General features: G+C 39.8%; 2 protein-coding genes across 5 annotated transcripts in view; one reads left to right on the top strand and one right to left on the bottom strand.

Annotated features, from left to right (window-relative positions):
* Window positions 1–1,162, top strand: part of LOC124541402 (protein mahjong) — a 39,754-nt gene extending 38,592 nt beyond the window's left edge. For 2 of the 3 annotated variants that reach the window (XM_047119254.1, XM_047119253.1), the window contains 3 exons: window positions 120–201; window positions 863–984; window positions 1,063–1,162. In XM_047119254.1, the coding sequence (XP_046975210.1) occupies window positions 120–201; window positions 863–984; window positions 1,063–1,137 (279 nt within the window). In that variant the 3' untranslated portion in view covers window positions 1,138–1,162. The remainder of the gene's footprint in view (window positions 1–119; window positions 202–862; window positions 985–1,062) is intronic. The other variant, XM_047119255.1, reaches the window with a different exon arrangement.
* A 980-nt stretch (window positions 1,163–2,142) lies between these two features.
* The window catches only part of LOC124541544 (ATP-citrate synthase), a 71,399-nt gene continuing 48,083 nt past the window's right edge, over window positions 2,143–25,458 (bottom strand). Inside the window, exons 4-24 of one of the 2 annotated variants that reach the window (XM_047119461.1) lie at window positions 25,164–25,349; window positions 24,354–24,467; window positions 23,153–23,232; window positions 22,162–22,420; window positions 20,813–21,025; window positions 20,178–20,335; window positions 19,320–19,482; window positions 18,333–18,500; window positions 16,921–17,044; window positions 16,305–16,402; window positions 14,929–15,027; window positions 13,986–14,101; window positions 13,176–13,316; window positions 11,766–11,905; window positions 10,167–10,315; window positions 9,141–9,230; window positions 8,234–8,376; window positions 7,263–7,425; window positions 6,506–6,639; window positions 5,316–5,522; window positions 2,143–4,678 (exon numbers count right to left, since the gene is read on the bottom strand). In XM_047119461.1, the coding sequence (XP_046975417.1) occupies window positions 4,516–4,678; window positions 5,316–5,522; window positions 6,506–6,639; window positions 7,263–7,425; window positions 8,234–8,376; window positions 9,141–9,230; window positions 10,167–10,315; window positions 11,766–11,905; window positions 13,176–13,316; window positions 13,986–14,101; window positions 14,929–15,027; window positions 16,305–16,402; window positions 16,921–17,044; window positions 18,333–18,500; window positions 19,320–19,482; window positions 20,178–20,335; window positions 20,813–21,025; window positions 22,162–22,420; window positions 23,153–23,232; window positions 24,354–24,467; window positions 25,164–25,349 (3,108 nt within the window). In that variant the 3' untranslated portion in view covers window positions 2,143–4,515. Of the gene's footprint in view, window positions 4,679–5,315; window positions 5,523–6,485; window positions 6,640–7,262; window positions 7,426–8,233; window positions 8,377–9,140; window positions 9,231–10,166; window positions 10,316–11,765; window positions 11,906–13,175; window positions 13,317–13,985; window positions 14,102–14,928; window positions 15,028–16,304; window positions 16,403–16,920; window positions 17,045–18,332; window positions 18,501–19,319; window positions 19,483–20,177; window positions 20,336–20,812; window positions 21,026–22,161; window positions 22,421–23,152; window positions 23,233–24,353; window positions 24,468–25,163; window positions 25,350–25,458 lie in introns of those variants that run through there. The other variant, XM_047119460.1, reaches the window with a different exon arrangement.

Below are 25,458 nucleotides of genomic sequence, written 5' to 3'. Positions count from 1 at the left end.
ATATACACACAAATACTCATACAATGAACAATGGCAATATACATCCCTTGTAAATCCTTTTTTAGAGTTATTTAATCTGACTGATTATGAGTGTTTAAGGAAAATGTTGTTATTTGCAGGAGGAGGAAGAAGAGGAGGAGTTAGCGGGAGGATCCGACAACGACGACGGCTCGGACTCCGGCTCCGACAACGATGACGACTGTGAGTGAGCTCGCCGAGTCTGAGAGTCCCGGAGACTTTGATTTTATATATATATATATATTTTTATGGTATAGGTTGGTGGACGAGCAGATGGGCCACCTGATGGTAAGTGGTCACCATCACCCATAGACAATGACACTGTAAGAAATATTAACTATTCCATACATCATCAATGTGCCACCAACTTTGGGAACTAAGATGTTATGTCCTCTGTGCCTGCAGTTACACTGGTTCACTCACCCTTCAAACCGGAACACAACAATACTGAGTACTGTTATTTGGCGGTAGAATAACTGATGAGTGGGTGGTACCTACCCAGACGGGCTTGCACAAAGCCCTACCACCAAGTAAGAATATTAAAAAGGGCTTAAAGGACATTTTGTTACAAAATATTTTTTAACGTTGTTATATTAAGTTTTTACAGTTATTCTGTCATCATACATTAGACATCCCATAAGGAAAAAAAATGGAGTCCTCTGTAGTGTTCTTTTTCTCGAAAAGACACATGTCTCGCACCTTACGTCTTTAAGCGTACGGCTTGATATGAGAATGACGTAAAGACAAATGTCTCGCATACGTCATGACGATTACGGCTTGATATGAGAATGACGTATCGCCGCCGTGTCACCCGAGCATGCATCTCACCCATCCCCTGTTCCAGTAGCGTCCAGCCTGCTGCGCAACGCGGTGCTGGGGCTGGCGGAGGGCTCGGGCTCCGGCGACTCGTCCGGCGAGCGCGAGCACGACGAGCCGCGCAGACGCCGCGTGCGCACGCGCAGGCGGGTGCGTCGCCCTCACCGACTCCTCACTGCCGGTAACTCTCACTAGAGGTCGCTCCTAACGTGCTTTTCGTGTCCACAGGCGGCCGAGGGGCACAGCAGCGACAGCGACGGGGACATCGACTTCGACAACATCATCGAGTTTGAGATCGATTAGCGGGCCAATAAATCATTTGAACGATCGTTTGTGTTTTATTCCCACGTGGCGGTAGAGTTATGTGATTGTGTATTGTATTTATTTATTCATAAGAATTATTTTACAAGATCTGCAGTAAAAGTAAAAATGTAACTATACCCACCCTTTACAAGTTAGCTAGTGTTATAGAGTAACCCTAGCCTTCTGCAAATGGCAGGGGCTATTGAATTTACTTTATTATATACAATTATTATTGTAATTAATTGATAAATAATTTGTAAAACAATTACTATTAGTTTATATGGCATAGCATTTAATACTGGCATGTAACACTATTTCTTATTTCAAATATGATTGAGCTGTCATTAGAAAACAATGAGACGATAGCGGGGCATTCTAACGAAAGATAGAGAGATTGGAGCATTATTGTAAAACGATAATATTATTTTGGCCATCCCGACCTACTGAAATTACACCTAGATCTTTTTAACAGATGTAAATATTTCTGATTGACTTAACACTTTAGTTTTTACTCTTAGTTTGAGGTGTACTGTAGCTTTCTATGTTGCAGCATATAGAGATGACATGGCTGCTCTTTTACATTATAATCTACAAAATAAAATAACTATTGTACATTTCATACCTTCCATGAAGTTTTTTATATCAATCGACTGTATTTGACTACATTTTATCACAAAACTTCAGTGTTGCTATTCAATAATTATTATTAATTTATTAATGATAGATAAACTGAAAAACAGGTAATATTTTTACAATAATTTCATTATTATACTCTGCAATACGGTATATTATATTCTGCAATAAGCTTGAATAGTATATTCATTTTGGATTTGCTAATACCGTTGGTTGACGAAGCTTATTCGATCTTTGGAAGCAAACTTAAAGGAGACAGTAGTAGTTAAGAAGTATCGTAAGTTTTTTTTATCTTCATTCCTACTTCGATTGAAATATACTTACGATGTGTCTTCAAGAATGAATCGGGGAAGTAAATAAAAAGCCGTTAGATGACAGTTAATAACAAAATATATTCAAATAAGTTGACAAACTCCAATATGTACAGACACCGGTCGACCAGTCGCAAATATACCAATAAATAGAGTTAGACACACATCGCTTACAGCCACTCCGGGAGACGCCTCGCCGAGACGTGCGCTGCGACATCGGACGCGATCGACGCCCGCCCTCGAGAGACGATCCGTTATGCTTACGGATAGAACTATACATAATTAATAATAATAAATAAATATTGGGCAACGTCACATACATTACTCTGATCCCAATGTAAGTAGCAACGCACTCGTGTTATGGAGAATCAGAAGTAACGACTGTACCACAAACACCCAGACCCAAGGCAACATAGAAAAGTTATGAACTTTTTCTACATCGAAGCGGCCGGGAATCGAACCCGGGACCTTAAAGAGAGGTCCTATTATTACTATCCGTAAGCGAAACGAACGGTTTCTTGGTTGCGGGCTCAAATCGGATGCATTGGAAAGCGTGGACGGTAGCAATATTCAGCAATAATAAGATTTGTAATTAAACGAACGAAACAATAATCCATTTATTACAATATTCTGTACAACAATGTCGCTCAACAATAAACATTACGTGTGATATTCTCCTTACAATGTTATTAAAGTTAAACAAACCAATTAAAATATCATTTCATATAAAAAAAAATCTTCACAAGATCGTCGTTACAAATAAAGTTTAAAAACTAAACGTATTCGAGAGGTCGCCACTCGCTGACGAGGCGTCCGCTGTCAGTGAGCGCTCCATACAAATATACCATCGATAACATTAATCCGTCACAGATTCCACTAAAAAATATTATGCGTCATTACAAAAGATTCGTCTGAAAAGTTTCTGTCATATATAATCAAAGATGTATCGAATAGGGGAGTATTCTCGTCAGAAATGAATTTATTGAGGGTTTTAAAATGGAGTCACACTCCCATATATCATGTTAATATAGTCAGTCGCTGGCTTTACGAATGTCTCGATGGCGATGTATGTAACGTAACATTACACGATTACAATGTAATGTTACAGGCATAGTGTAATATTCGCCGTGATGTCACCGAGTTCGCTACGAAGTGAGGAACGTTTTCACTTGACAACAATTATAAGTTCACTTCTCACATTCGAAATGATTATATTTCACTTTCATAAATTATTTCGTATAAGTTAAGACGTAAAAAAATATGATCGAAATATCAAAATTAATAAATTAAGTAAATATATTGAATTTATTGGACAATATTAATTGTCTTTGACAATTAACTTACATATTGTATTAGAAATAACTATATATTTGTGACCTAAACGTTATTATTATATAATCTGCCATAACAATGTTATATTAGGATTCGACATTTACAAAATTGCAGAAACTAACACATAGATTACTTTGACATGGTTTTATCTCGAAGTTTTGAATTAAAAATGCACCAAATTTATGTGAATCGACTCATTAATATCATTATCAAATGCGGTATTTCTCGAAAAGGAGTTTTAGAATATAATCTATCACGATGAAGTCAGGGTAGTTCTTATTTGAGCCACCAGATGTCGCCACAAAAAGTCGGATCCCAATACACACAAACACCGAACGATTACATAGTATTGTAAACTGGACTACTTCGAAATGGAATGCGTTACATAAATGACAAATTAGGCTACATACACACAGCGGGCCGGATTGCAGGCGCGCTCGATCGTACAGTACGACACGACTTAGATGTAGCATCGGCAAATTCAATAAAACTGATCACTGCTGATGCATACAAACAATAGAAATAGCTCCCTATCGCGCCATTCGATGTTATTCGTCGCTATAGATTATCGCGTCTGTTCAAGTTTAACGTTTGTGTAAAGATCATATTCACATAAGAAATAAATATTGATAATTTGGGATAGCGTACTTAATTCGGATGATCGGTTGTACGAATTTTGCCGATGCTACATCTAAATTGTGTCGTACTGTACACGCTTACTGACGGGTCCACACCGACGCGTTATCAAACGGCCCGTAAATCCGTCTGAGGTGCACTTACATCTGGCAATAGTTAGTGACATCGTACGTAACAAAAGTGTGTCCGAAACGTAAAACATATAAAATAAAAACTGAATACAAACTACGTTAATGATATCCCTCTAAACATTACCTATGTATTGCTAATACGATTTTTAACAACTAACTAGATCGCTCGACAGGTGGCGCTGTTCGCTATGAAGATACTTTATTTACACGTCGAGTTCCCTGTAAGTATTTCATTGTTCGTCGTTGGTAGGGCGTCGCTTCTGCTTCGGAAGCACAGTGCGCCCCCTGCCGGGCGCTCGCTTACAGTACATTAACTAGCGCGTGGGTGCGGGCGCTCAGTTGAGCGGCGACATGTAGGTGATGTCGTCCCAGGGGTGGCGGTACAGCGGCTGCTTCAGCCGCTTCTGGTCCAGGTAGTGGCCCACCAGCCCGATGGTCCGGCCGAGCACGAATAGCGCGTTGATGGAGCCCATTCTGATGTAGTTGTTGCCCTCCTCCCTGGAAATTGCGTTACAGTGTGAGACGTGTTTACAAACCTACTTCTAAAATAAAGGAGGTTGTCGATTCGTCCTGTATGTCTGTAAAATTGCTAGAATTTAATAATTGAGTGTGATGGTCCATTAAGGCTTCCAAGCAAGTGTGCTTAAATAAAACTAGTTAGAACGGATTTGAATCGCGTATATTAATTATTTTGGACATCCCGACGTTTCGAGCACTTTACAGCGTTCGTGGTCACGGATAGACTAAGGTGGCATTTGTTTATTTGAAGAACAAAAGAAATATTATTTGCAACTGCCGCCAACGATTTCTCAATTGGTATCTTGAGTAACGTTCCGGTTGCACGCAGAAAATCGTCCAAAATAATTAATATACGCGATTAAAAACCGTTATGACTAGTTTTATTTAAATGTGTAATAATCGCGAAAATATAAGACAATATTAAGTGTGATTAATTTCGTAAGTATGTGTTTGTCCATGAAATCTGTCGTAAACTAAAGGTCGTATTGAGATAATCATTTTTAATCTAAGTTAGGTATACATCAACTTAGGGGACAGTGTAAGTTTAATTAAAATCGGTCTAATAGCTTTGAAGTGGGTTTAATTGTCGAGGTACTAGGGGAGTCCGTTGGCTTACTGGGTGAAGAGCTGGCAGTGGCGGAAGAGGTCGACCATGGCGGCGGCCACGATGCCGTCGACGTTGAGGATGAGGTTGGGCTTCTTGCGCGTGGTGATGGCCTCCACGTCCAGCGCGTAGCGGGTCACGGGCCAGGCGGGCCAGCGTGACGTCACGTACGCCTTCAGCTCGCGCACGCGCGAGTCCGGGTTGTTGATCGACTTAACTCTGACAAGTTCAAATATTGCATTTGAAATATTTGGTAGAAGGTCTCATAAAAAGAAAAGCCGAGATGGCCGCGTGGTTATAACGCGTGTCACCGATGATTGCGGGTTCAAACTCAAGCAAGCGATAACATGTCGTATCTGCGAAATTCCTACTTTACAGTGTGATGGCTTAAAGTTTTGTAAAACTATGTTTATGAATAATATCGTTTGATGAACAAATTTCGAAGGTTTTTTGATCAAAGGTCATTCAATCGAATCAAACAATCAAACACACTACCGTGTAGTTAATGTTATACAGATTAATAATTAACAATAAAGTCGATTTTGTCTTATTTTTCCATAAGATTTTGTTCTTGGGACCCGTCGATTTGAGATATTTGGTAGGAGAAGGTCTCATAAAAAGAAAAGCCGAGATGGCCGCGTGGTTAGAACGAGTGCATCTTTACCGATGATTGCGGGTTCAAACCCAGGCAAGCGATAACATGAATATATAAATAATGTGCTTAATTTGTCTTTGAATTATAAACACGTGCTCTATGGTGAAGGAAAACATCGCGAGGAAACCTGCATGTGTCTAATTTCATAGAAATTCTACCACATGTGTATTCCACCAACCCGCATTGGAACAGCGTGGTTGAATATGTTTCAAACATTCTCTTCAAATGGAGAGGATTCCTTAGCCCAGTGGGAAACTTACAGGCTGTCGTTGTTGTTGTCTCATAAATAAGGATAAAAAATAATATAAGGTCAAGTTTATTTCTTGCTGAGATGAGAGGCATTTGCCACAAAAGTCTAATCCTAGTGTAATATTGAGAGGTATTAGTGAGCTTGTAAATTTGTCCCCACTGTATAAACCTCTTTAAAGAACTATTAATTAAACTTTTCTCATAAATCTTGCACTCCTTTTTGACGTATATAAAAATAGAAGTCTTGAATATAATCTATATCAAAGTTTAACATGACGGATTAACTGTGCGCCGTTACCTGTGGCCGATGCCCATAATGAGCTCTCCCTTCGCCCTCTTCTCGTTGACGAACTCTTGCGGGTGCTGTCCGCGGTCGTACGCGTCGCAGAAGTCCAGCGCGGCGCGGTCCAGGGCTCCTCCGAACCGGTCGCCCTGCACACACACACACACACACATAGTCAAACACGGTTCATGACACAAAACCTATTTTCGCAGATGGTACCACGACTTTGGGATTTGTAGCCATACAAAAGAACTATAGTACGACACAACTTAGATGTCGCATCGGCAAAATCCGTAAAACCGATCAGATCAGAATTGAGTACGCTGTCCCAAATTATCAATATTTATTTCTCATGCGAATATGATCTTTAAACAAACGTAATAACTTGTAAAATTATATGACCTAATATATTCGTCATTTTGACACGTCGATTTACATGCACTTGCTTTCTCTGACGCGCGAATCTATAGCGACGAATAGCGTCGAATGGCGCGATAGGGAGCTATTTCTATTGGTTGTGTAAATCGGCAGTAATCGGTTTTATTATAATTCCATTGCATTTTCCGATGCTACATCTAATTTGGGTCATACTATACTTAACTAACGAGGTAACTGTACTGGTTCTTGTTATTTTGACCACCAGATTATGATAACAGTTCCTTAAAAGACCGATCTAGGGTTTGCACTCCGGACATCGAAATCTGCACCAAAATAGCACAGAGGCACAAGAATAGTACTGAGAGACTACTCCGGCGCTCAGGGAATAACTTACGATGGTCAGCAGTCCGCTGACGACGGAGGAGATGAGGTCCTTGCCAGCTCTCGCCGTCACCATCGTGTTGTGGGCTCCGGACACAGCCGGCCCGTGGTCAGCCGTCACGATCAGCACCAGCTCGAAGAACTTGCTGGCCCAGTCCGGCAACTCGCGTTGGAACCTGGAAGGAAAACATTAATATCAAACACAAATTTACATAAATTCTTGTCGTACATTTAAATCAACACATTACTTAAAGTTCACCTACATTATCCATAATTTCAATGATGATCAGGATATATATGTATATATTATTATTAATATATGTATGCACAAATATACTCTTATGTATGTATATTGAATATTCCATTTAAAAAAATTGTACACCTATGCCTTTAATAGACCATTTCCTCTGCCCCAAGGTTGCCTGGAAGAGATTGCTCTTGAGCGATAATGCCGCCTTTTGTGCCATGCTTTATTTTGTTATATTTATTTCCTGTGTGTTTTACATGTCTTGGTGTACAATAAAGAATATATTATTATTAAAAACATAATTTAAATATTTGTAATAGTGAGTAGTAAATTATTTGATATATATTTTTTATTTATAACATTCTGTTTTTCTGACGCTATAATATACTATATATGTATACAGTCATCAACGAGTCGAGATGGCCCAGTGGTTAGAACGCGTGCATCTTAACCGATGATTGCGGGTTCAAACCCAGGCAAGCACCGCTGATTCATGTGCTTAATTTGTCTTTAGAATTCATCTCGTGCTCAGCGGTGAAGGAAAACATCGTGAGGAAACCTGCATGTGACAAATTTCATAGAAATTCTGCCACATGTGTATTCCACCGACCCGCATTGGAACAGCGTGGTGGAATATGTTCCAAACCTTCTCCTCAAAGGGAGACGAGGCCTTTAGCCCGGCAGTGGGAATTTACAGGCTGTTGTTGTTTTCAGTCATAGAAAGGTAATATACTGACCACAGCAGGCTGATGGTGCCGCCGACGCCGAGCTGGCGCTCGAGCACGGCGCTGATGGGCACGCCGCAGTAGCTCAGCTCCTGGCCGCGCTCGTCGCAGATGGTGCTGATGAAGGCGGCCGGCTTGCGGATGATGCCCAGTTTCTGTTCGCAATCGTTACATCACTTATTTAATACATTTGATAATAACTAGCGGCCCCGAAATCGCACGGATGGGCATACGTTTTTTTTTAATATTTTACCTTTTATTTATATGCTTTTGTTTTTCTATTTCAACTTAAATCTTAATAAATGATATACCTCAACATTATTTGTGAATTCCTCTGTCTTTTGAAAATCCGTTCAGTAGTTTTGAAATTTATCGTGAACATACAGACAGACGCGGCCGGGAGTTTTGTTTTATAGTATGAAGTGATTACTAAATATATTATCTTTATAATACAAATATTTCTAAAATAAGGTAAAGACAAGTTAATTATTTCTTATGATCCTACGTATTACGGTCAGCAGAACATGATCGAAAGAAATTTAAATTATTTTTAAACTGCTGTTCTATAGACGTGTTACTTCGACGACAAATACCAACAAGCTTATATAATGTAACTGATGAGTTAGACGTAGACAACGTGTAAAAAAACACGCGTATATTTATCATCTCCATTAAAATGAGTTTAAAACCTCGCTGACGCGAATTTTAACAATCTATGTAAATAATATATTTTTTTAATAGTTTTATGAGGGTGGCATTTTCTTAAACTCTCTTCAAAATTATTTTTAAAAGTACACATCTTAATCTTGGATAAAATCCAACATTTTCACGTGACCATTTCAAAACGCTTCTATGATCCTACTTGAATAGATAATATATTGATTTTGAATAGTAGAAAAAACTAGTAATATCGACGTACCCTCGCCCAGTCGTAGTCCATGGGGACTTTAGGTGGCTCCACTTCCTCTTTCACGATGATCTTGCCCTCCGATACTAGCTTCTTGTAAACCTGCGGAAAAGTGAAGTTTTACATACTTTTTCAAATCAAGAGCAATTATATGATGAATATTCATATGCTTAATTTGTGTTTATAATTCATCTCGTGCTCGGCGGTGAGGAAAAACATCGTGAGAAACCTCCATTTGTCTAATTTCATTGAAATTCTGTCAGATGTGTATTCCACTAACCCGCATTGGAACAGCGTGGTTTTTTTTTATGATATAGGTTGGTGACGAGCATATGGGCCACCTTATGGTAAGTGGTCACCATCGCCCATAGACAATGATGCTGTAAGGAATATTAACTATTCCTTACATCGTCAATGTGCCACCAACCTTGTGAACTAAGATGTTTGGTCCCTTGTGCCTGTAGATCCACTGACTCGCTCACCCTTCAAACCGGAACACAACAATACTGAGTACTGTTGTTTAGCGGTAGAATAACTGATGAGTAGGTGGTACCTACCCAGACGGGCTTGCACAAAGCCCTACCACAAAGTAAATGTGGAATATGAATGGAATGTGGTGGAATATGTTTCAAACCTTCTCTTCAAAGAGAGAGGAGATATTGTTGTTATCTCAAATCAAAGTGCACGTTTTAGTAGAATAAATAGCGTGTGTAGTGTTCGAGATGGCCCAGTGGTTAGAACGCGTGCATCTTAATCGATGATTGCGAATTCGAACCCAGGCAAGCACCGCTGATTCTATGTGCTTAATTTGTATTTATAATTCATTTCGTACTCAGCGGTGAAGGAAAACATCGTGAGGAAACCTGCATGTGACAAATTTCATAGAAATTCCGCCACATGTGTATTCCAGCAACCCGCATTGGAACAGCGTGGTGGAATATGTTCCAAACCTTCTCCTCGAGGGAGAGGAGGCCTTTAGCCCAGCAGTGGGAATTTACAGGCTGTTGTTGTTGTTGTTTTGTGTAGTGTACAGCGCACCTTGTTGACGGCAGCGCCCAGCGTGTCGAAGGAGTCGGGCACCTCGACGCCGTACTGCCTGAGCGCCATGTTCTTGGCGGCCGCCTTCTCCAGCGCAGAGCCCGCCAGCGAGCCGGCGTGCCCGAACTGCACCTCCGACGTGAACATGTCTGCGAGCACAGCGGACGATCAGTTAGGCCTCCTTACCAATCCCCCCCCCCTCTTCCATATCAATATTAGAAATGTGACTCTATCTGTCTGTCTTTCACGATCAAATTGCTGAACCGAATTTGACGAAATTAAGTATGAAGCAAATTTAAACTGTAAGAAAGGACGTAGGCTAGTTTTTTGTCTGACACAAAACTAAACCAACTTATCAATCCCCTCCCTCCATCAATATTATAAATGTGACTCTATCTGTCTGTCTTTCACGATCAAATTGCTGAACCGAATTTGACGAAATTAAGTATGAAGCAAATTTAAACTGTAAGAAAGGACGTAGGCTAGTTTTTTGTCTGACACAAAACTAAACCAACTTATCAATCCCCTCCCTCCATCAATATTATAAATGTGACTCTATCTGTCTGTCTTTCACGATCAAATTGCTGAACCGAATTTGACGAAATTAAGTATGAAGCAAATTTAAACTGTAAGAAAGGACGTAGGCTAGTTTTTTGTCTGACAAAAAACTAAACCAACTTATCAATCCCCTCCCTCCATCAATATTATAAATGTGACTATGTCTGTCTGTCTTTCACGATCAAATTGTAGAACCGAATTTGACGAAATTAAGTATGAAGCAAACTTGAATTACAAGAAAGGACGTAGGCTAGTTTTGCCTGACACAAAACCAACACTACTAGTGTGAACATATTACAGATGCGTTATAGTTTGTAAGTACTGAGACCAAACCTTTATAAAAAATAATGACTCCCCTATCTTTAACTATCAATAGGACATGGAACTATTCTTTAATCCAGCTCACACTTGGCCATTTATCTTAATTTTTTTATATTAATTATTTACAACGAGAAACCGAAATGCAAATGGACGGCGCGATCATTGTACGGCCTATTCCAATCGAAAAAGTAAAACAACCTCTGACGTATATATGTCATGCGTTTTCATAACAGATCTGCTATATAAATGTGCACTACAAATAGTTTTGATTATATATATTATAGATATATTCACTCCTGAAGGCGAGACTTACTAAAAGTTGTTTATTTAATCTAAATTGTACTTGCTCTTTTAGTCTAACGCATACAAAGACATTATAAAATGCGTTAGTCACACTAAGAACTAGCGCGCACTGGTAACTTTTGTCACGGTGCCTATATCGTCACTCTTGTCAAATCCGTGAATATTTACAGATGCAGACACAGATGTCACCCAATTGTCACGTCGTAACGTGCGCACCTCCATACATATTTACAGACTCGACTAGAGCGACGAAACAATCACCGTGACAAAAGTGACCAGTGCGCGCTAGTTCTCATGCACGAATTAATGTAACGCGCGGGCACGTGCGAGAGAGCAGAGTGTGCGCGTGTGAGCGAGGAGAGCGTGCGCGTGCGAGTGGGCAGAACGTGCGCGTGCGAGCGAGCAAAGCGTGCGTACCGGAGCAAGTGCCGATGCACCAGGCGACGAGCGGCTTGGTGATGCGGCCGTCGCGGATGGCGCGGCACACGTGGTACTCCTCCACGCCGCCCACCTCGCCCAGCAGCACCATCATCTTCACGTTGGGGTCCGCTTCGTATCTTATCGGACAACATATATTATTACACGCATGATCCCAACAGAGCCGAGATGTGTAAAGCTTTTACATTGAATAAACGAATTTGAGTTTAGCACAAACTTGAGCGGAACTATAGTCTGTTCGCGTTAAGAATGCAGTGAGTTGTCATTGTTTACCGGCCTTACTCCGCCCCCTGACCAATCAAATATTTTTAACAGAAGGGTAAAGGTGTTTGTATATTTGTGTTAAAATTCCAACAAATTATATTTGTTTTAAAGGCTAAGTGTAATGAATTTAAAAAATACACATTAACGTAAAAAATCGAAAATAAGTCATTAACATTTTAATCACTATTACTGGTGTCGTCGTTAGTATTTATAATAAAATAATTTTCTGCAGCGAGTTCCATAACATTATCTAAATCCCACATGGCAATTTCTTCTTGTAGGATGTGGTCGCAGCATCTCTCGCATTTTAATTTTTACAAATTGGTGTGGAATTTTTTTTTTTAAATATCAGTTAATAATAATAAAAATTTAATTTAAATTATAAAAATATCAGTTAACAATTAATTAAATCCACAACCGACACGCTCGAACTTATGTTTTTACCTGTTCAATGTGAACTTGACTTTGTAATTTGAAAAGATTTGACTGGTCAAAGGGGGCGGTAAACAATGACAACTTACTGCATTCTTAACGCGAACAGACTGTAGTAGAGCATATCATCACCCTCCTGCCCTTATCCCAATTCTATTTGGGGTCGGCGCAGCATATCTTCTCCTTCCATACTTCTCTGTCAGACGTCATCTCACAAGGACCATTCTTCACAACCCAATCTTTCCATCGTTTCTTTGGTTCTCCTCTACCCTACATCCATCCACATCCATACTCAAGGCCTTCCTCACAATATTCCTCATTCCTCCGCATTACACGCCCATACCATGATAGCCGCCTTCCACATAACTTCTCGGCTATCGGTGTCACTTTCAAACTTCCTCTTATGTACTCATTCATTAAAAAAAACAAAAAAACTGCGTATTGAAATAAAACTAGTTTTATTTCAATACGCAGTATTGTTGTGTTCCGGTTTGAAGGGTGAGTGAGCCAGTGTAACTACAGGCACAAGGATATAACATCTTAGTTCCCAACGTTGGTGGCACATTGACGATGTAAGGAATAGTTAATATTTGTTACAGCGTCATTGTCTTTTGGTGATGGTGACCACTTACCATCAGGTGGCTAATATGCTCGTCCGCCAACCTATTCCATAAAAAAAATAAAAATAAAAACCTGAGCAAGTGGTCGATGAAGGTGGTACCAGGGTAGCGGTCGCCGCCGATGGCGACGCCCTCGTACACGCCGTCCGCTTCCTTCGACAATATGTTGTTCAACTCGTTACTCATACCGCCCGACCGCGACACGTACGCGACGCTGTAATCAAATCAAAATACATTTTAGTAAAAACATAGAAATTCTGCCACTTGTGTATTCCATTCACCAACCCGCATTGGAACAGCGTGGTGGAATATGTTCCAAACCTTCTCCTCAAAAGGAGAGAAGGCCTTTAGCCCAGCAGTGGGAAATTTATAGACTGTTGATGATGATGACTTTAGTAAAGCTTGTACCTGTTTAGATTTCTACCAAATAAAACTGGCAAGACACAAAGTAATGCAACAAACTGTAAATATACCACTACTAAACTAAATCCTCTTCTTATTTAATTTCTTAAACAAGGCAGGTGTCCTCACAATGCTTTCCGTCACCACCGAACGCATTAAAATATCCACTTTTTACTCAATGCATATGTATATACACTCAATACATATACCAATTATTTTTTTTTAATTATTGTCTGTTTGTTCCGGCTAATCTCTGGAACGGCTGGACCGATTTTGATGGGACTTTCACTGCCTACAACAGTATTGTTTTTGGTAAATGCGAACGAAGTTGACTTCACAGCTATATTATAAACACAAAATCAACTACTGCAGTTTTTTAAAAGAAAGCCTCAAAATGTAGATTATCCAAACTGACGTATTTGATCCTAAGATTATATACTCAAGGTCAATGAAACAGGAATCAATTTCTATAAACACGTACCTTCCGGGGCGGTAGAGCTTGCTGTCAATGATGTTGTCGATCATGCCGGCCGTGTTGCCGATCTTAAAGCAGCCCGGCTTTATGCCGCCGACCGTCGCCGGACCGATTATGTTCACCTACGTCACACGTCAATTAACAACATGTATTTATATAAATAATAAAATAATAATAAATATAATGTTGTCTTAAATTTTCGCGATTATTACACATTTAAATAAAACTAATTATAACGGATGAATCGCGTATATTAATTATTTTTAAACATCCCGACGTTTCGAGCACTTTGCAGTGTTCGTGACCTATAAAAATAATTAATATACGCGATTCATCCGTTATAATTAGTTTTATTTAAATAATAATAAATATGTTTTATTTCGGACAACTTTGATCCATAAAATTGTTAGTAAATAGGAAATAATTTAAAAAGTTATATCTATGTTAGTAGCTATACAATAATTAATAATTTAAAACTAAAAAGGACATTGTCATCTGTGCCATTTGTCTGATCAGCGGAAAGTATCCGCTGTTGGCAATTTCGCTCAGTACACTGTGGCTGCTGCCACGCACTTTGTTTAGCAATGAAACGGTCTTCTTCCGAACGATTGCGACAAAGCTGTCCACATTGGCCAGCGCAGTGATAAGAACGCGTGCATCCTAACCGATGATTTCGGGTTCAAACCCTGTCAAGCACCACTATATATGTGCTTAATTTTATTTTTATAATTCATCTCGTTATTGGTGATGGAGGAAAACATTGCGAGGAAACCTGCATGTTTAATAGAAATTCTGTCTGTCTGTCACATGTGCCTGGAACATTGGAACATTGGAATATGCTCCAATTCTTCACCTCAAAGGGTTAGGAGGCTCTTAGCCCAGCAATGGGAAATTTACAGGCTGTTGATGATCATTATCTAACTTAATAGGGAATACGTGTTGTACTGACCCCTCTCGCGTCAGCCAACTTGACTATCTTCCGCGTCATATTCTCAGGGATGCCCTCAGCGATGATGACGATTGTGTTGATCTGAGGATGCTGCATCGCCTGAAAGATAAAAATTAAAATTAAAGTAACCTTTCCATGAACCTTTTACTCAGACGGTTGAAATTTCACAGATAACAAATCACTGCCATAACAGCGGATACTATAAAAAACTGAGAAAAATAAATATCTAAAGGTTTTACAATTTATATATATGGTACGGAACTTTTCGTGTGTGAATTTGTATCGCACTTGACCGGTATTATTTAATAATATGATTAAGTGTACGGGCCACATGATGGTAAGTGATCACCATCGGCTATAGACATTAGTGATGTACGAAATATTCATACGTATTGAACCATTCATACATCTAATAGTTTCACGTGACTTTAGGTTCGTACTTATTCTTTTTTTTATGGTATAGGTTGGCGAACGAGCATATGGGCCACCTGATGGTAAGAGGTCACCATCACCCATAGACAATAAAGCTGTAAGAAATCCATAAATAAAAATGATTTTTTTCTAACGTTTGTCACGTGACACAAAACGTTTCTGATTAGCCGGGCTTATGATGAAGTCACTTTCGTGTAAACTTTGCTTTTCTACTATATGCACCACAGATTAAAATACAGGAAAGTGACGTCACCGACCCCATTGCAGCGCCATGTAGTCCAAGTAGCGTTTTTGCGCGCTATTTAAATATGGAATTTTTAATATGATATTTTTCGGCAAATATGTACTAGAAATAAAAAAAGACACAACTTTTACTGGATTCCTTAACTTAATAATATAAAACAGATTTTAAAAACCAGTCAAATAGCATTTAGGTATATCTGTTACCGTAAGATTACAATATAAAAAATAAAAAAAAATATAACTTAATGCAATGATTTTTTACAGTTCACAATATTTCCACAGATTATAATTTGTCTCGTCAGATTGTGATCTGACGAATTTTGTAATTGTTAGCATATTTATTTTAATATGACCATATTTTATTGTTTTAATGTATTAAAGTATTATCAGCATAAATAATTCGATTTAAATAGTTGTTACAATTTGCGTTGATTGTCAACATCCGGTTTTGACTAAACTAAATTGTTTTTAAAATGGATCGAAACCGGATGTTGCTACAGTCGGAGGAGGGGCGTGTAAACACTAAATACTAGGAGTAGGCCTAGAAATGGTCATTCTTACTTTAAACGTCGAATTGGAAGGATCGTGAACCACTTCAGGAGATATAAAGTATTGATTGTGAGGAGAGTTTTTGTATTATTCCAACATATAATGTTACGGTGACATTTCTATGGTTGTTTCTATGGGAGTTGTGGGTGTACCTGCATGGTGCTGTCATAGGCGGAGCGCAGAGACGCGAAGTTGACGAGCACGGTGGCCTCCTGGTGCTTGCGCATGGCAACGTCCATATCGCTGAACACTGCGGACAGACAGACACACTATATTGTATATATGTAGAAGTTAGCGGACAGACAAACACACTACATTGTATATATGTATATAAGTTATATCTACAACAACAACAACAGCCTGTAAATTCCCACTGCTGGGCTAAAGGCCTCCACTCCTTTTGAGGAGAAGGTTTTGGAACATATTCCACCACGCTGTTCCAATGCGGGTTGGTGGAATACACATGTGGCAGAATTTCTATGAAATTTGTCACATGCAGGTTTAATAACGATGTTTCCCTTCACCGCTGAGCACGAGATGAATTATAAAGTCAAATTAAGCACATGAATCAGCGGTGCTTGCCTGGGTTTAAACCCGCAATCATCGGTTAAGATGCACGCGTTCTTACCACTGGGCCATCTCGACTCGAATATTGACGTAATAAAGAGAAACTAAAAGTATATCCCTGAAGTAAACTTTTAGAATTCATTGCCTGTTGTTAGATATATATTTTATATGAGAAATAAAGTATGAAATAAACAATGATACCTGGTATGAAGACCTCCTTGTTCCCGAAGTAGTACTTCTGCTTGTGGTCGGCCGTGAAGGGGTACACGATGGCCACCACGGACGGCTCCGCGCGACGGCAGATGTAGTCGAAGTCCAGCATACCCTGAAAACATTACACATACCCGTATAATACGCCTATATAACGCAATACCAACTATCGACATGGATTTCGACACTTTTAGCACTTTCAAAAAGAAATGTTATGCCTTTTATGCAAATTGTTTGTCAAAGTAAATATGTTTCTATAATTTGTTTCTGAACTTATTTTTATTTTGTTTAGTTTAGATTTGTTAAGTAGTTTTCGATAAATTATTTTATTTCATTGTTTTGTAATTATTAGTTTTGGTTTGTTTTTTTTTTCTTTCATTTTTATTTCTTAAGTTTTGTTTTAGAGTTCAATACTTTATAAGTGCATGTTGTGTTCTCCTATAATTGGAGGTACATTTAATATCTTATTGTCTAAACTTGTATTTTTTGTATTACACATGTACCTGTGTTGGAGTTCCATATTAAATAAATAAAATAAAAATAAAAAATAAAATAATAATCACGTACGGAACCAACGCTAGGAAGTATTCAAGCACGCTTCTTACGTGCACTTATTTATTTATACCAGTGGCAAATTCAATAAAACCGATTACTGTCGATTTACACAACCAATAGGAATAGCTCCCTATCGCGCCACTCGACGCTATTCGTCGCTATAGATTCCCGCGTCAGTTCAACCCGAGACAGCGAGTGCATGTAAATCGTTGTGACGAATTGACGAATATATTAGCTCATATTGCGTTTGTGTAAAAATAATATTCGCATAAGAAGTAAATATTGATAATAGGCTATTTGACAATGCGAAAGATAAATTGTGAATTATTGTAATCAGTGTATATTATGAGTTATAAATGGTTATTTACTAACGAAACTTGAAAATAATACTTAATTTTTTCAATATAAAATAAAATATATATACATATGCATTTTTTCAAACGTTTGTCACGTGACACAAAACCGGATTGGCCGGGTTTATGATGAAGTCACTTTCTTGCTTTTCTACTGTATGTACCACATTAAAAAACAGGAAAGTGACGTCACCGACCCCATTGCAGCGCCATATTGTTCAAGTATCGTTTTTGCGAGGTATTTAAATATGATATTTTTCGGCAAATACGTACTAGAAATAAAAAACACAACTTTTACTGACTTCCTTAACCTCTACTAAATAATATAAAATGGATTTTAAAAACCAGTCAAATAGCCTATTTGGGATAGCGTACTCAATTCGGATGCGATCGGTTTTACGAATTTTGCCGATGCTATAGTGTATGTTGATACTTAAGTTGTGTCGTACTGTACCTGTATACAGTATATGCTGATACTTAAGTTGTGTACAGTACCTGTATGGCGCGGTTCTGCATGCCCCACACGATGGCCTTGGTGCGGTCCGTGAGCAGGGCTCGCGTGGTGGACAGCTGCTGGCCCAGGTCCAGGCGCGTGGGCGCCGACGAGCACGCCAGGTCTAGCAGCGTGTCTGTGAGCACTGGCAGGTCGATCTTGCTTGGCGGCTGGGGATAGGATATACATGACATACATGACATAAGTTTAACCTAAAACCTATGGGATCGTTAGTAAATTTTTTTATTGTAATATTTATACGATCTATATATCTAAAACTATATGCTATAATTGTTGTTTTGTGTTTCAAAGTGTAATTTATTTCGAAACTTTTATGTGTAAGATACACGATGGCCCAGTGCTTAGAACGCGTACAACTTAAACGATGAGTGCGGGTTCAAACCCAGGCAATCATCATCTTGGTGATGAGGGAAAACATCGTAAGAAAACCTGCTTGTTTCTAATTTCATAGAAACTCAGCCATATGTGTATCCCACCAACCCGCATTGAAATAGCGTGATGGAATATGTTCCAAATCTTCTGCTCAAAGGTAGATGAGGCCTTAGCCCAGCAGTGGGAAATGTACAGGCTTATTAAGGCAATATACATTTATCTAATTCTAATCTAAAAATCCGAAATTGTAATTTCATTGCCTCCTACTTTTTTTATGGAATAGGTTGGCGGACGAACATATGGGCCACCTGATAATAAGTGGTCACCATCACCCATAGACAATGACGCTGTAAGAAATATTAACTATTCTTTACATCGTCAATGTGCCACCAACCTTGGGAACTAAGATGTTATGTCCCTTGTGCCTGTAGTTACACCGGAACACAACAATACTGAGGTCTGTTGTTTGGCGGTAGAATAACTGATGAGTGGGTGCTCCAGACGCAACAAACCTACCCAGACGAGCTCGTACAAAGCTCTAACACCAAGTATACGTTTACAAATTATATGAATAGCGTTTTGTTTCTTCTTCTCACCGGCGGCTCGGGTTTGGGCAGCTGCTTTGGCGCGTAGTCGAGCTGATGGTCGGGCGGGATGGGCGCGTGGCCCAGCGCCAGCCGCACGACCGCCGTCATGTTGCTCTCCGGCCCGAACACGTACATGGGGATGCGCAGCCGGTGCCCCACCTCGCGCATCTGCCTGCGCACGCGCACACACACATCGCCTCAATATTTGCACATTTTAGTGTCACACTATACATACATATATAGTGGAAAACAAATGAAATCTATGTATATTAATATTATAAATAGGAAAATAGCTCTCTCTGTCTGCACACTGATAACTTTCTATCGTTCTATAATTACTGACCAGGTGGAGTCTGGCCTATAGTAACGTTTGTCGCTATTTCACGACCAAACAGCTGAACCGAATTTGATGAAATTTGGTGTGAAGCAAATTTGAAATCCGTGAAAGGACATAGGCTACTTTCTTGCTTGACACATGAAAACACCCCAAAACGCGGACGAAACCAAGAGTACTAGAATACTAGTATATTTTTTTTATGGTATAGGTTGGTCGAGCATATGGGCCACCTGATGGTAAGTGGTCAACATCACCCATAGACAAAGAAACTGTAAGAAACATTAACTATTCCTTACATCGTCAATGTGTCACCAACCTTGGGAACTAAGATGTTATGTCCCTTGTGCCTGTAGTTACACTGGCTCACCCTTCAAACCGGAACACAACACTGAGTACTGTTATTTGGCGGTAGAATATCTGATGAGTGGGTGGTACCTACCCAGACGGGCTTGTACAAAGCCCTACAACCAAGTATCCGATATATTTGACCTGTCTACATAAAAATTAATGAACTAAGGATTCTTAGTTACCGGAGCCCTTCCTGGTAGTTGGGACCTCCTCTCCTAACGAATATGGTGATGTTATACTGCAGCAGGGCGTCCTTGTAAGTCTCGATCGCCGTGATGATGCCGCGGAAGGTGTCCGCTACGTTTGTGAAGTTAGCTATGCCACCGCCAATGATCAGCACCTACATATTAAAATATGCGTTAAATTCATTACAATTATCTTAACACCACAAAGGATTACATATATCTATCTAAGATAGATATTGATATATTTATATAAGAGAGAGAGAGTTAATAACCGATGATTGCGAGTTCAAATCCAGGTAAGAACCACTATATATTTGTGCTTAATTTGTGTTTATAATTCATCTCGTTCTCAGCGGTGAAGGAAAACATCGTGAGGAAACTTGCAGACCTAAGCCCAGCAGTGGGAATTTACAGGCTGTTGTTGTTGTCGTTGATATATTTCAGGCAAACTATCCTTAGGTAAGGCCATCTGTACAGGATATAGTACACAGGTATTTACTCTATATATATATATTTAGTGAATTCTCTTATAATCTGAAAAATCTTACAGATAAAATTAAAATTGGTGTTTATTGATTTTTAAGCAAGATATACAAGAAGTAACTATAAAGCATCGTCTGCGAGGTTCGTACCTTCCCCTTGGGGTGCCTGTCGCGGCACATGAGGCTGAAGATGGTCTTGGCGTAGTCGGCGGTCTGGCTCTCGGTGGGCGCGCCCGAGTACTCGCCGTAGTTGGCGAGCTCGGCGGCGGCGCCCAGCGCGCACACGGTGTCCGTGTACACCACGGACGCGCCGCCGCCCGCCACCATCGTCCACACGCGCCCCGCCTTGTTCAGCACCGTCAGCTGCACAGATTATATTAACATTCAGTTGGTATTATTGTTTCAGCTTTTCTTGTCATAAAACGGTTGCTAAGAGCCGAGATGGCCCAGTGATTAGAACGCGTGTATCTTAACGGATAATTTCAGGTAGTCAGGCAAGCACAATTTATATGTACTTAATTCATCTCATGCTCGGCGGTAAAGTAAAACATCCGCGGACGACTGCTAGTTACCAATAATCTTGTTTACCTATCCGTTTAGGATTATCGCTTATTTTAGTTAGGAGATGGCCCAGTGGTTAGAAAGCGTGCATCTTAAACGATGATTGCGGGTTCAAACCCAGGCAAGCACCGCTGATTCATGTGCTTAATTTGTCTTTATAATTCATCTCGTGCTCGGCGGTAAAAGAAAACATCGTAAGGAAACCTGCATGTGACTAATTTCATTGAAATTTGGCCACATGTGCATTCCAAAAACTCGCATTGGTACAGCGTGGTGGAATATGTTCCAAGCCCTCTCCTTAATGGGAGAGGAAGCCATTAGCCCAGCAGTGGGAAATTTACAGGCTGTTACATTAACGGTTGGCTATATCGTTCTTCTTCTCTCCATGTTTTTAAAACGACACAGCTGTCGGTTACAAGTGTAATTCTAATTAAATAATATTAAAGACAAAGACAGTTTTCATTCATTACATTTAACAATATTATTAACCTATCGACTGCGTTATGATTCCTTTTGGAATTGCGAAGAAAAGTGTACGGATAGCAAAATAAATTTTCGTTAAAAGATGTTCTATTAAATGACCTCTGTGAATTTAATCTCATTATTAAGTTATTTTTTTTTTTTCTTTTTTTGTAGTCAAAATAGATAAGGCATTACTTTTTATGTGTTATTACAAGCGGTGTTTACCTATAATTAGTTGTTACGCTATTCTATGTATATATTTTAAATGTTTTATGTGTTATATTCAGTGTAAACAACTGTTGGTAAACCTAAATAAATAAAAAAAAAGGCTGGCAAAAGAACCAACTAAAGATAAGTGATTAGCACAACCAATGGCATCGTCATTGCGCCATGCCTTGGGAACTAAGATGTTATCTCTCTAGTGTAGTTAGACTGGGTCACAGAACAGGTCACTGTACGGTCCTTGGCAGTCTCACCTTAAGACTGGCGCCACTCTTGGCATCCAGGTCGGCGATGTGCGCCTCCTCGGGGTAGGCGTCCCGGCCGAAGGGCGGCGGGAAGGTGATCTCGCCCCAGTTCTTGGCGCAGATGAAGTCCGCGGTCTGGTCCAGCTTGGCGGCCAGGTCGAGCAGGTACACGCGCTCGTTGGTGATCACGATCGGGTTTATCTCCATGTACGTGAAGTACAGGTCCACGAACACCCGGTATAGGGACAGGATGAAAGTTGTCAGGATCCTGGAAGTATCAAAAGTACACGTGAATTTTAATCAATGGTCAAGAGCATTCGGTTTAGCTATTTTGACGATACTTTAACCTAATAAATACTCATATATTATCAAGTTAATCATCAAAATATAATTTGATTATTTCCTGTCAACATTAAAACGCAACGAATTGGTACATCGCACCGAGTTTATAAATTCACCTCGACAGCGAAGCAAACATCGTTAGCAACAAGCAACATGCAGGATGCACGTGTTAAATCAAATCTTTATGTATCCGCATTAAAATCAAAATATACTTTAATCAAGTGGACTTTTACAAGCACTTTTGAATCGTCATTTAACAATTAAGTGAAGCTACCACCGGTTCGGAAAGTAGATTCTACCGAGAAGAACCGGCAAGAAACTCAGTAGTTACTCTTTTTCAACATTTAAAAAAAATACAGTCATGTTAGTTAATACAATTATTTAAATTAATATATCCTGCCTGGAGGTCAACGGGTATTAATTCCACGCTTTTTTATCATCTACAAAATCTTGTATCGAATAATACGCCTTTTTTACCGATGTATTTTTTTATAAACGATTTGAATTTACGGGACGGCAAAGTTGAAAATGTCTGCGGAATTTTATTATAGAAATGGATTAGAGCTTGTTGCCTGTGATTTTCTCCACAAACTGTGTCGATGCAAGCTGTGACTTTACTTTTCTTTTAATAGAGATTATTAATAATTTGCATACATACCTCTTCGTGGTCGTCGATTTGACGTTCTTCAAAAGTACGCGGTCAATTTCCTCGCCGCTCGGAAACGTGTCCACTGGTACCTGGAACATAATCCCGTTGTTAGCTATTATTTAAGAGTCGAGATGGCCCAGTGGTTAGGACGCGCGCATTTTAACCGATGATTGCGGGTTCAAACCCAGGCAAGCACCGCTGATTCATGTGCTTAATTTCTCTTTATAATTCATCTCGTGCTCAGCGGTGAAGGAAAACATCGTAAGGAAACCTGCATGTGACAAATTTTATAGAAATTCTTCCACATGCGTATTCCACCAACCCGGATTGGAACAGCGTGGTGGAATATGTTCCAAACCTTCTCCTCAAAAGGAGAGGAGGCCTTTAGGCCAGCAGTAGGAATTTACAGGCTGTTGTTGTTGTTGTTGTTGTAGCTATTATTTTATATTAGTTTGTGTGATTGTATGCCTGTGTGTGTATGCGTGTGTATGTGCGTGTGTGGGTGTGTATAATAGTGTAGGGCCGGTTTGACGTGCGCAGAGAGGCACGTTGTTACACTGGTCTACAGAACTTCTTGACATAAAAAAAAGTCTACCTATTATGAGTTCCACTGCCTTTAACGAGAGTTGAATCCAAGACCTCATGATCTCTGAGATTACATGCTAGTTACCGATATGCTGAGACGTATGAATACTTATATGTTACTTATATTACTTATATATGAACGCATTTGAGTAATGTACAGTACGACACAACTTAGATGTAGCATCGGCAAAGTTCGTAAAACCGATCACATCCGAATCGAGTACGCTATCCCAAATTATCAATATTTATTTCTCATGCGAATATGATCTTTACACAAACGTAATAACTTGTAATATCATATGACCTAATATGTTTATCAATTTGACGCGTTGATTTACATGCACTTGCTTTCTCTGACGCGTCAATCTATAGCGACGAATAGCGTCGAATGGCGCGATAGGGAGCTATTTCTATTGGTTGTGTAAATCGGCAGTAATCGGTTTTATTTTCATTCCATTGAATTTTCCGATGCTACATCTAATTTGTGTCGTACTGTACGTGTGTGCTGTGCTGTGCGTACGTATGTCGAGCACGTGTTGCGTGCGTGCATGTGTGTTAATGCGTGCGTGTGCGTGTGTTAATGCGTGCGTGTTCGTGTGTTAATGCGTGTGTGCGTGCGACTCACGTCGAGCCTGATGGCGAGCGCATCCACGTCGCCCACGTCGACGCCGCCCTGGTGGTGGAACAGGATGGTGTCGGAGCGCCGCCCCGACTGGATGCACAGGTACATCTCCTCGTTCTGGAACACAAATGTTACATGATAAACAAAACATACTCAATTTAAATGGATTATTACGAGAACTTTCCCTTATAATCACTACATAGTATAAAACAAAGTCGCTTTCTCTGTCCCTATATATGCTTAAATCTTTAAAACTATAAACCGGATTCTGATGCGTTTTTTTTTTAATAGATTGAGTTATTCGAGAGGAAGGTCTTTGTATATAATACATAGACGATATAGTGAAGAAACGCTGATCATTTTAGAAGTTTGTAATGTGATGTAATAAATAAACAAATTCTGTAGTATATTTAGTATCAGTATTGCACCGGGCCAGGCAAGTCGAGATGGCCCAGTGGTTAGAACGCGTGCATCTTAACCGATGATTGCAGGTTCAAACCCAGAAAAGCACCGCTGATTCATGTGCTTAATTTGTCTTTATAATTCATCTAGTGCTCAGCGGTGAAGGAAAACATCGTGAGGAAACCTGTATGTGGAAAATTTCATAGAAATTCCGCCACATGTGTTTTCCACCAACCCGCATTGGAACAGCGTAGTGGAATATGTTACAAAACCTCCTCAAAGGGAGAGGAGGCCTTCAGCCCAGCAGTGGGAATTTACAGGCTATTGTTGTGTTTGTTGTTGTGTTGTATTGCACGGGTAAATATTACGATCGAATAAAATATTGCGATACTGCATGTATGTGGCACTTACCGCCTCATGTTTCACGAAGGGCTCGACGACGAAACGTCTTAGCTTCCCGGAAGCCGCGCCGACCGCTTGCTCCTTGCCGCTGTGGTCGGAGAGCCAGCGCCTCACCTCCGCGGCCGATTTATTGACGCCGACTAGACCGAGCTTACCACGACGCTTGATCAGCTGATCGGGTTTGACCACTAATTGCTGAAATGGTAAACATATATTTAGTTTCATTAACAACTCATAATGTAGTCTGTGTTATGCCACTTAATGGCAAAAACTAGCTAGTATGTGTAAAGTCCGTTTATAAAAT

Source organism: Vanessa cardui, chromosome 28 (assembly GCF_905220365.1).
Source record: "Vanessa cardui chromosome 28, ilVanCard2.1, whole genome shotgun sequence".
NCBI classification, from domain to species: domain Eukaryota; kingdom Metazoa; phylum Arthropoda; class Insecta; order Lepidoptera; family Nymphalidae; genus Vanessa; species Vanessa cardui.
Note: the sequence above shows the minus strand (reverse complement) of the source record. Positions and strands in the feature narration are given on the sequence as shown.